This window comes from Staurois parvus, unplaced genomic scaffold (genome assembly GCF_062004578.1).
Source record: "Staurois parvus isolate SC_StPar_1 unplaced genomic scaffold, SC_StPar_1.0 ptg000704l, whole genome shotgun sequence".
Taxonomy (NCBI): domain Eukaryota; kingdom Metazoa; phylum Chordata; class Amphibia; order Anura; family Ranidae; genus Staurois; species Staurois parvus.
Genome location: NW_028318500.1, coordinates 5,665,664 through 5,678,046, shown reverse-complemented (window position 1 = coordinate 5,678,046; position 12,383 = coordinate 5,665,664). Strand labels below are relative to the sequence as shown.

The 12,383-nt window shown below is 41.5% G+C and overlaps 2 protein-coding genes across 2 annotated transcripts in view; one reads left to right on the top strand and one right to left on the bottom strand.

The window, feature by feature from the left end:
- The window catches only part of RSPH14 (radial spoke head 14 homolog), a 272,302-nt gene that overhangs the window by 117,131 nt on the left and 142,788 nt on the right, over positions 1–12,383 (bottom strand). The gene's annotated exons all lie outside the window — the stretch shown is intronic.
- The window catches only part of GNAZ (G protein subunit alpha z), a 187,136-nt gene that overhangs the window by 62,035 nt on the left and 112,718 nt on the right, over positions 1–12,383 (top strand). Inside the window, exon 2 of the mRNA XM_089653241.1 lies at positions 653–1,880. Within this exon, the coding sequence (XP_089509367.1) occupies positions 1,158–1,880 (723 nt within the window). The 5' untranslated portion in view covers positions 653–1,157. The remainder of the gene's footprint in view (positions 1–652; positions 1,881–12,383) is intronic.

Sequence of the window (12,383 nt, the reverse complement as noted above, 5' to 3'; positions counted from 1 at the left end):
TTTTGTAGAGCAAGGGGCGGATGATGGACAGGGGCAGGGAAAGGAGGAGGAAACTGTCACAGAGCACCAGACAAGCTGCTCAGAAACGCGTCACATTTTGATGACGTCAGACACCACATGTGCTGATCCCGAACATCTTGGAGACTCTGCCAAGCTCCACCATCCATGCTGCATATGCACGGCACCATCTGCTGGCAGACACCTTGGAGATTCCACTAGGCTTACCATCCATGTTGCACATGCACAGCACCACCTGCTGGCGGACTCAATCGATCTCCTCTCTGGATCAGACACACAACTACATCTGGCTACAGACGTCTCACCCTCTTACCCATGAGCCTGTTTTTAAATTCTAAGATGTGAGATACTACTTATCTTTCTATTAAATACCTTCACAGTACACACTTAGAGGCGCTGTGTTTCTTTGTTTGCAAACCAGATAAAAATGATAGATACTAGTTAGCTGATCTCTGGTTAGATTTTAAAGTTTTCTGCTATTTCATATTATGTCCCATTACCAACAGGCCTATATAACTATATTGTTTAGTAGTTATGTCATTATAGTGGTTAATAGAAAGCACTTTACATTTTTTTAAAGTGGAGGATGTACAGATACAACTATTTCATGTTTGCTTTTCTTTGTGTCTGGCAGGTGCAGATCATTGTCAGGAACGGGGTGAAAAAAGAAAAAAAAATCAAAAAGGCCGGTGGAATAAATGAGAGGTTGGCCACAGAATCTCTTGCTGCACAGAGCAGAATCACCATGGTAACCAGAAAATACAATTAAAAAGGCAAGTGAAGTAGAAACAGATGAGTAGGCAGCTCCTTACCTTTGGACAGAAGGAAGTGAAATAATTATGCAGGAAAGAAAATGGTATATGACAAATATGGTTATTCATTGGAGACGGGAAGTATCTTTTCATTAAAGAAGGAATGTACCACTTTTATCTCAAAGGAAGGGGAGTGCCATGACATTTGTTGAGGAAACCATCTGCTTAAGATTGTATTTTTCCTTATTTTTAGTTTGTTAGACGTCGACACTTATTGTCCAGACTGATTGTACTTTTACCTGTTTTAAAACCTGGACACAATATTTCTGAGAAAGGTAATATAAAGAGAGAGAAAGGGAGTATCTCCACCTTTGGCAAACACCTACCATGGGATGTCGGCAAAGTGCGGAGGAGAAAGAGGCTGCAAGGCGCTCGCGCAGGATTGACAGACACCTGCGCTCGGAAAGCCAGCGCCAGCGTCGGGAAATCAAACTTTTGCTACTTGGGACCAGCAACTCTGGCAAAAGCACCATTGTAAAACAGATGAAGATCATCCACAGTGGAGGTTTCAACCTGGAGGCATGCAAAGAATATAAACCCCTCATTATTTATAATGCAATTGACTCACTCACGCGCATCATAAGGGCACTTGCCACATTGAAGATTGAGTTTCACAACCCAGATCGAGCGTATGATGCAGTACAGCTCTTTGCTTTGACTGGGCCAGCAGAGAGTAAGGGAGAAATTACATCTGAGCTCCTAGGAGTCATGAAGAGACTGTGGGCAGACTCGGGCGTTCAGGAGTGTTTCAGTCGCTCTAATGAGTACCACCTGGAAGACAATGCTGCTTATTACCTCAATGACCTGGACAGGATAGCAGCCATTGAGTATATCCCCACTGTAGAAGATATCCTACGCTCACGAGATATGACTACAGGCATTGTGGAGAACAAGTTCACCTTTAAAGAGCTAACTTTCAAAATGGTCGATGTTGGGGGTCAGAGATCAGAAAGGAAGAAGTGGATTCATTGCTTTGAAGGTGTGACAGCCATAATATTCTGTGTGGAACTCAGTGGATATGACTTGAAGCTTTATGAGGACAACCAAACAGTAAGTGCAAAACTCATCTCAGGGAATGTTTAAATTTTTTATACTTCTGTTTAAAGTAGGGATCGGTTAGAACCCCTTTCAGTTTTTAGGGTTGATTGATCTCTGATGGAAGATTTCCCCTAACTTCCTGTACTGGTAACTACAGGACGTGGAGGCAGTTTCCCCAGTGGGAATGTTGGCATTTGTATGAACATAACAGGGGTTCTAATGCATCTCTCCTCCATTAAAAATAAGTGCTTTTATTGCTGTTAGTGTCCTCATTGATACAATCTTAAGTCTTGGTGACCACTGTCACTTGGTGTGAGATAAGGAAAACCCCTCACTGAGAAGGACATAGTGATAAACAATCTGACAGGTTGCAGTCCTTCCCATTGGAGCCCTTTGGCTGGATGGCACTTTGGGCTTAGATAACAAAGAAATTGTAACAGATGCACACATTCTGGACATAGACACAAGCAGCTCTACTAGTCTGTATGTCCCATAACTAAACCAGAGAGTACTAACTGTACCAATGGTGCTGTTCAGCTCTTATCTATGCATGTAAGAATGTGCACACTTCATATATTCATAAGTCAAGGGCAGATAGCACCACCAGTTTGCTCAGTAGAATAAACATTGTCTAAAGAGACTAGGTGAAGTATATTTGAGAAGAGAACACATTCTCGATGTCAAGCCTTCTATGCTAAAATAGCTAAAGTTCCAACACTACCCCCACAAACTAGTATTTTGCAACTATTTTCAATTCTCAGTTTCAAAGCAGGTTGTAGGCCTCATTAATCAATTTGTATGAAGGAAAATTGGCTCAGACTGCCTGTGTTACCCTTCAACAACCTACCAGAGATGCCTTTTACAGTATGGGGAAATGAAAACAATACTGTGGTAGGCTACCTTCGATATTTCCACTTCTCAGTTCCACAGCAGGGTATATACCTTATTAATCAATTTGTATGAAGAAAAATTGGCTCAGACTGCCTGTGTTACCCATAAACAACTTATCACAGTGGCTAGCACTTCTGCCTAGCAGCGCTAGAGCAGTGGGTTCAAATCCCAACTACATCATTACCTACATAGACTTTGCATGTTTTCCTTCGTGGGTTTCTTCCTACATTCAGAAAGTGTGCTGGAAGGTTAATTGGCTCCTGTCTAAATTGGCCCTAGTATGTATACGTATGTATGAATGTGAGTTAGAGACCTTAGATTATACACTCCTTGAGGGTTAGGAACTGATGTAAATGTACAATATCTGTAAAGCACTGCGTAATTTGACAGTGCTATATAAGTGCCTGTAATAAATAATCAGAGGCACCTTTTACAGTATGGGAGAATTAAAGAATACCATGGTAGGCTGTTTAGAGCAGTGGTCTCCAAACTGTGGCCCTTTGCTTGCCTTTATCGGGCCCTTGGGACACTATTCCTCTCACTGCTACAAGACACAATTCTGCTAGATGACATCAATAATGGGGCACCATATCTCCCACTGATATCAACAATGGAACACTATTCCTCCCAATGATACCAATTATGGGGCACTATTCCTCCCACTGACACCAATGATGGGGCACTAGTCCTCCCACTGATACCAATTATGGGGCACTAGTCCTCCCAATGATACCAATTATGGGGCACTAGTCTTCCCACTGCCGCCAATTATGGGGCACTAGTCCTCCCACTGACACCAATTATGGGGCACTAGTCCTCCCACTGACGCAATGATGGGGCACTCTTCATCCCAATGATAACAATTATGGGGAACAATTTCTCTCCCTTATACCAAATGTGGCAATGTTTACTACCACTGATTTCAGGAAAATGTCCACTCCCGCTGGTTACAGTCTGCCCCCCCTAAAGTCTGAAGGACAATAAAGTGGCTCTTTATTTACAAAGTTTGAAGACCCTTGGTTTAGAAGAACCACAAACTACATCAATTTTTATCAAGACACTTTGATTAATGAGGGCTAGCGTTAAAAACTGGTATGTGATCAATTAAGACACAGGGGTTTTTTTTAGAGAATATGTACATGCTGTGTTCATACACCTTCACAGATTGCTAAGGGTATGTTCACACCATGGTGCAGAGACATCAGTTTTGCTGCACGTGTTCTGCAAGGGCACAACAAGATCAATTATTCTCTATGTGCACTATTCACACCACAACACTAGTATCCATGCAGGAACCTGTAACGTGTATGAAACTAATTGAAGCACTCATGAAGACTAATGTAAACTGATGTCTCAGCAAGTGAAATCTGTTCATCAGTTTCCATCAGTTTTTCTGCACGTATGGTGTGAACGAGGCCTAAAGGAGAGCTCACAGCATAAATTGAACCGCTGTCCTATAGTTTCAGAAGCCAGTCTGTAGTTTTCTCTGGATGCACCATATGCACAAAGAAAGAATATTCCACATATTTTTTGGCCTGCAGCAGGAAATGAAGCTTGTTTCAGATAATGTCCAGCCTCTGTGGTTTCCAGGCAACATTCTGTGACAAGCAATGTACTTCTATCCAACAGTGAACCCTCCCCCATAAACAATTAAAAACTGATCCTCGGCTGAAGGTAGATCATTGATAAAACTGGAACCTTCAACATCTGGCTGCTGTAGCCCAAAATTACAAAATACAGCATATTCATGTAACCTGATATTGTGATTTGCTGGTAACTTTTATCCCGAATGGAGTTCTCCTTTAAATTATGTTAAAAATACAGGCTTCTCAGAGGCATGCTATATAGAATATGATTCTTTATGCACAGGAAACACAAATAGCTTTTCATACTGAACATAACATTGCTAACATGCTTGTACACTTTAATACTAAAGCAGAATGCAGATTTTGTCAATGTCAGAACCAATAAGAAATTTGTTGTATGCAGAAAAAATATATCACCTCAGGATCGAAACTTTATTTCTTGTTTACTTAGTATTTAACCGCTTCCTGACCGCCCTATAGCAGAAACACTGCTACAGGGCGGCATGGGTGCACAAAATCAGATATAGACGTGATTTTGCATTTCTGGGTAGGGGGCGCGCGTGAGACATTCGCGGCCATGACTGTCAATCATCGGGTCCCGGCCGGTGATTACTCACCGGCGCCCAGTGATTGCTGAGCATCTCCGACAGGAAGGAGAACTGTTTGTAAACAAAACAGTTCTCCCTGTCAGCTTGTGCACACTGCTTTACATGGCTGTGCACAGCACAGCTATGCAAAGCAGTGTGCTTACAGTGAAGCACACAGACACAGCACATAGTAAAACTGCACACAGTTAACCCTTTGACCACCTCTCATGTTAACCCCTTCCTGTCCAGTGCCATTAGTACAGTGTCAGTGCTTTTTTTTTGCTTTTGGCACTGATCACTGTATTGGTGTCACTGGGGATGTCAGTGACACCAAGTCAGTTCCCCCCAGTGTCAGAATGCCCGCCGCAGTCCCGCTATAAGTCGCTGATCGCCGCCATTACTAGTAAAAATAAAAAATTCTAGTATATATATTGACATTTGTAAACGCTATAACTTTCACGTAAACCAATTCATTTACACATATTGGGATTTTTATTTAGCAAAGACATGTAGCAGAATACATTTGGCCTAACTTTATGACGAAATTTGATTTTATAAAATTTTCTTGTTTAATAGCAAAAAGTCAAAAATATAGTTTTTTTTCTCAATATTGTTGGTCTTTTTTTTTTTTTGTTATACTGCAAAAAATAAAATAGGCACAGGCAATCAAATACCACCGAAAGAAAGCTCAATTCGTGGGAAAAAAAGTACGTAAATATAATTTTGGTGCAGCATTGCATGACCGCGCAATTATCAGTTAAAGTAATGCAGCTCTGTAGCGCAAAACAATGGCCTGGTCAGGAAAGGAGGTAAATCCTCTGTAGGGTAAGAGGTTAATGCAGTCAGTACAGCAGAACTACTGATTGTATGCTCCAAGGAGCAGGGCCCTCCTATCCCTCTTGTATTGAACTGTACTGCTGCTGTATTGTCTCCCGTTATATTGTAAAGCGCTGAGCAAACTGTTGGCGCTATATAAATCCTGTATAATAATAATAATGATAATAATATTATTTTCCTCTTCAAAGCATCCCTGTAAATAAAGCCTAGCACGAGCCATCTTTTTTCTTTCTTAGGCCTAGTTCACATCTGGCTATTTGGGATCTTGGAAAGAACTGCGATTCACCTGCGATCTCAAATCACCGTGCAATAGTGGCAAAACAAGCCATGTGTGTTTGGGTGCTATTTATTTTAAAATGGCACCTAAAAGCGGCAAACCGCATTATGCAAAGCTTTTGCCCAAAAAAGGGGAAAGGCTTCTTCTGGGCACCGAGCTTGCCAAAGCGGTTTTTAAGATTGCAGCGCAATTTATCATGCAACAGTCATGGCAGAACTGCACCGCGTTTAAGTGCCATTGAAAATAAATTGCACCTAAACATGCCTGGTGCATTTTGCCACTATTACAGTGCGATTTGAGATCCCAGAGAGAATCACAGTGATCCCAAAACACAGTATGTGAACGGGCCTATAGTGGAGACGGGTTAGAGCCTCAATCAGTTCTATCTTTCAGAATGTGTGTCTAATAGGAATATTTCCCTTCACTTCCTATTGAGACGGGCAAAAATACATTCTGGGGAATTAAAAAAAAAGTGTCTATGAGACTCTTTAGAAGGCATTCTGCCTGTCTCTGTATGCTACTCCTAATTATCTACAAACCGGAGTTAATTTTATTTTAATTTGGTACAACCATGCTGTCAGTTTATAAAACTACCTGATTCTGTCACACATATCAATAAAGCTACCAAAAACTGGTGGCAGGGCTTAATTGAATCTGGCGCAGAGCTTTTTAAAGGACTATACCACCAGAAAGGTGTGACAAATGCTTTGTTGAATTCCCACATTGTCAGTAGAAAGGGTAAGAGCTAGTACTTTAAGCAATGTTTTTTTTCTCCATGCTTTCATCTTTCAGTAACCACTGCATCCCTCATTCCTTGCACGGGTGTCCCAGGGACAGAAAGTCTCCCCAATGGGAGTAATAAAAACTAAACCGACATTTTAAGTCTTTTCCAAGCAGTGGCAGACAGAAGCCAAACATGGTATGTGACATTCATGTTATCATATGGCAGATCCTTTACTTCCTCCATTTGATGGGTTTGGAACTATGAGCCAAGAGCATCCTTTAAAGCGGAGCTCCAGTCCCCCTAATAAATGTTTGGTAAAATCAGATCCATGATGACCTTTCAAATAGCATTAACAATTGGAATAATTCAATAGTAAAAGCATTGTAATTACTTAGTAATTTTTTAAAATTTACCATGATCTCGGAAGCAGGCAGACGCCATGAAGGCTGTGGGCATCTGAAGCCCGCAGGTATGTATTTCTGGGAATCAGTGCTGCTGGTTATCCTAGCATGCACCACTCGTTCTCGTGCCTGCGCAGTACAGACACTGTTCGGCGCGACGTGTGTAGTACAGATTGCCATAACAATGGTGGGAACGGCTGAAGTTCCTGCCCCCCACCCCCGTCAGTCAACCTGTACATCACTTTACTCACAGAAAGATAGCCCATCAAGAGTCACCACATCCAATTAAAAATCGATTACCACACAAAATATAGTTACCAAAGTAGACACATTAAATAGACAGAGTGAGATATACACACTATGCAATTCCAGCATAGAGTACAGCATAGGACGCAACAGGATACGGCATCCACGTCTTCCTGTAATCTGGACACCCGGTAAAATGGCGCAAAACACCTCCCATTCGCGTCATTGCCGGTTTCCATGTCCCACGATTACAGGAAACCAAAGGACTCCTGGGATACAGGAAACGACATCCCAAGAGACCTTGCAAATCGCCTTATGACGTCATCGCGTAGGTGGCCAGGACCGGAACTGCAGGCTTGCAGTTGATTTAAAGGTATGTATATATATATATATAAAAAATAAAAATATCCAACTTGTTCATTATTTCACAGGGACAACATAATCAGGTAAAGTATGAAAAATGGGTGGAACTCTGCTTTAAGTGTCCATCTGAACATTGCCTGAATATTAAAAAGTGACATTTTGCTCCTCCAACAGCAGGCCATACATTTACTTTCATTAGTCTGATTAGTCAGGTGCTACAGATCAAAGTTAGACACTGCACAAATGCATGTCTCTTGGTAAATAACACCGGTTGCTATTTTCAGTGTATTTAAATGATAAATAAGAACTAGACATAGTTGAAATCGTTACTGAGTATCTAGGACACGCTGCACATAAATCGATTCAGATTGATTTGCATTGGCTTGAATCAATACAAAATCACAGTAGGAGATTATTATAATTTTTGACCACTCTTCCCCTGCAGCAAAGGCTTTTCTTTAATAGAAACAAATTGATATTACAAACATTACATTACAGCAATTTATTATGACAGCAAATTTTGCCATTTTGCAGCATAACATAGTGTGTTTTATGTAACTTATATGTAATGTAATATATCGCTATGCTTTGCTGTAAATCATAGTATATGAGGAAAAGGAGGGTCAGGTTTCTCTGAGTGTATGTAGTCAATCGATAAAAAGATAGTTTCTACAGTGCGGCTGCATCAGCCATAATGTCTTTATTAACTAAGGTAAATTATCTATTCTGCAACATGCAGCTTCTGTGAAGTACTGCCAAGTCACATACAAATATATTACCACATTTTCTTCTTTTGATGGATCTGAACTAACGGATAACATCCAATCAACAGCATGTTAGTTTGTCAGTAGCTGACATAATTTTGCATTCAACAGAATGACAGAAAATCAATGACCTTTTTTGAAGGTCTGTATCAAGGACAGTGTGCTTGGGGCATAGCACAAATGTCACCAGTGCCACTCCTTTCTCTCTTGCAGTCTGGATCCAGACCAGTCGCACCCATATTATCTGCATTTATGTGTGTAAAAGGGTATGAAGCCTGCAGATGGGTCTAGACTGGCTATGGTCAGGTCAAGATGAGTCTCCTAATTGGTCTCCAATGCCTCTATTAAAATCTGGGCAATTACTAGCAAATGTGGCCAGAAATTCAGCTGTCAGATTTTCCCTAATTTGATTGCATGTTCAGATACTTCCTAGCATCTTAAGGTGGAACTCCAGACAAATATGATATCCAACATTAGCTCATTTCTTTTAGGAAGGCCATTTTTATGAACTAAGAAGAACACACTTATGTATTCACTAAATGATTGCATGTACACTGATCAGCCATAACTTTACGACCAATGACAGGTTAGGTGAATAACACTGATTATCTTGTTACAATGGCATCTGAAAGTCGGTGGAATATATTAGGCAGCAAGTAAACATGTCAATGAAGCTGATGTGTTGAAAGAAGAAAAAATGGGCACAGCAGTTTGTTGTATATGGGGTTGCATAGCCACAGCCTAGTCAGGGTGACCATGCTGACTTGTGTCCTCAGCCAAAACCACCTACAATGGGCACATGAGCATCAGCACTGGACCACAGAGCAATGGAGGAAGGTGGCCTGGTCTGATAAATCATGTGGATGGTTGGGTGTATGTGGGTTGCTTACCTGAGCAAGAGATGGCACCAGAATGCAGTATGGGAAGAGGGCAAGTCAGCGGAGGCTGTGTGATGCTTTGGGCAATGTCTTGGGAAACCTTGCCTCCTACCATTCACGTGGATCTTTCTTAACATGTACCACTTACCTAAATATTGTTCCTGACCAAGTACACCCCTTCATGAAAACCAACTTCCCTGATGGCAGTGACCTTTTCAGCTGGATGATGTGCCCTGCCACACTGCAAAAATGGTTCAAAAATGGTTTGAGGAACACAACAATGAATTTGAGGTGTTCACTCGGCCTCAAAATGCTCCAGATCTCAATCCAATCAAGCATCTGTGAGATGTGCTGGTAAAACAAGCCCAATCCATGGAGACCTTACCTTGCAACTTACAGGAAATAAAGCATCTGCTACTGACATCTCAGTGCCAGATACTACAGCATACCTTCAGAGGTCTAGTGGCGTCCATGCCATGATGGGTCAGGGCTGTTATAGTACCAAAGAAGCTGTTTTGGTGGCAAAGGGGGACCTACTCAATTCTAGGTGAGTGGTCACAAAGTTATGGCTGATCAGTGTATATTAATTATTGCTAACCTAACAGCCTGAAATCTCTGGTTATATTCACCTTCAACCATCCTAAAGTAACCCTTAACAATATCCTTAGTCTCCAAAAATAATTCAAACACATCCATTACTTAAAGGCTCTGTAATCTAGATGTTACTGTGTTTTCTGCCTCCTTGTATTGTCATCCATGAGCTCCCAATCCTGTCCTTTTCCCTATAATTTCCTTTTGTTTGGAACGAGCAGTGCAGAGTTGTGGTCAATTTAATTACCCCATGCACACTCCATAGTCCATAGTCCCCAGTCATGTCAGGAGCAAGCAAGAGAGTGTAGCTATGTTCCTAGAGACCATAAAGAATGAACATAGCTACCCTCTAGCAGAGAGCCTCAAAAAAAGCAATATGGAGATTTGGAGGAGGCTGAGAATAAAAAGAAAAAAAAACAAGTTTAGTGTCTCTTTAAGCACAGTGAATATCAGACCGAGGCTGGTGGGTTATGCACTGTGAGGAGGTATTTAGGAAGGTTTCAGGAGGAGAAGACAACCTGGAAAAGTACAGCAACAAGCAGACAGGTAATACAGGAAGCTACAAAACTGCATTAGTAATTAGTAGTAGCATTATGACTATGCCGTATACCATTGTGTCAATTCCAAGAATGATTGAAAATAATTAATATTTTGGCAAGTATAACAGTTTACATATATAAAACACTGTACATAGCCTGAATTATTTCCAAATCCAGCCATATTTACTAAGTATTTGGACAACCCTTCAGGTGTTTGAGTTTAGGTGCTCCGCGATGAAGGACAATACTACAATATACAAAGATATTTTCGAGAATGGTGCACTTACAACCTTGTAGCAACAATCTAGGGTGCACTTTTCCCTTGAAGACTGTAAGGCCTCTTGCACACTGCTGCCTTAAAATGGTGCAATTTTAGGCCTACAGGCGGTTTGTATTTACAGATGTAAATGCAGCCCTTTGTTTTCAATGTGCCTGTACACACAAGCACCTAGACATGTGCTACCTGTAGATCAATAGAAAAAAATACAGAGTTGCTGTCCAGTATTTTGACAGGCATATGCATGTATACACACAACTATGTGCTTCTACCTGCAAATATGCACATACACCAAACTCCCTCGATTACAATAAAGCTAGACACATTTTTATGTGTTTTTTACACGCAAATAAGCGCAATTGATATACAGCTCATCCTTTTAGTTTTTTTGCCAGGAATTTAAGATGTGCATACATCAGTACAGGGTACAAGTACCGTTACCCTGTGTACAAACCAGCTCCAGAAAGACATGAAGGGGAATTCAAAACAGCCCTAAAGACATATTTTTGTCCAAATTTAGGCAAGTATTTGCGCCAGTGTCAGTAACATTAAGGACACAAGCAGCAAATTCAGGCAGTTTTTACTGCCGCCACTTTAAGAACCTGTAGCTGTGGCAGCAATAAATTCATAACGATTTGCTGCCTTTTCTCATGTTAGGAAACTGGCGGTAAGTCTGAGTGGGCCATGACAGTACCGGAAAGCTGTCGATAGCTTCCCTCACAGTACTGTATCTCAGGCCCCATTCAGCTGTCAGCCAAGAGATTCCCCAACCAAAAGCTAAGTGCAAGTGGGGATATAGATGATGTCATTACCCACATATGGACAATGCCCATATTTAAGAAATGACTTGTCATTGGGTGGGTGGTGCCTGATGGGGAACTGAGAGACTAGTTCCCCATCAGGACCACTTAACTTTTGATGGACAGCACACAACGATGGGTGGAACCAAAAGCTGCTATTGGACGGAATAGCAGCTATGGACCTGTCTGCTGCTGTGCACTGTCAGTCAAAGGTACAACGGACCTGATGGAGAACTAGTCTCTCAGTTCCCCATCAGTTATTGCACACCCAAGTACAAAACTCTTCGGCCATGTGTCTGTCAGTGGGACTGGGGCAGTGACCATGGAATGAGGGAGTGCATTGAGGAAGGAGCATCCAGTGTGGACACACCTTCCTCAGTGCAGACATGGTCTCTGACAGGTTCATGAATCAGGCACAAGCCCCAACACTTTCAGTCTTGCACTCAAAAGGAATTCTAAATTCCCCCGTTGGTTTGACAAGTCTGGTGTAGAGGAACTTGAGTGGCCTGCACAAAGCCCTGACTTCAATCCTACTGGATAGCTGTTGGATAAATGAAATACCAATTGTGAGCCAGGTATTTCAGTTCAACATCAATGCTGTACCTTACAAATGCCCATTTGCCTGAATGAAAATTAAAAAAAAAATCCCAGACACATTCCAAAATCCTATAGAAAAGATTCTTTGGAGGCTGTTAAATCCTGAAAGTAGGGGCCAACCCCAGAGAAATGCCCATAGTTTTGAAGTGGAATGTCC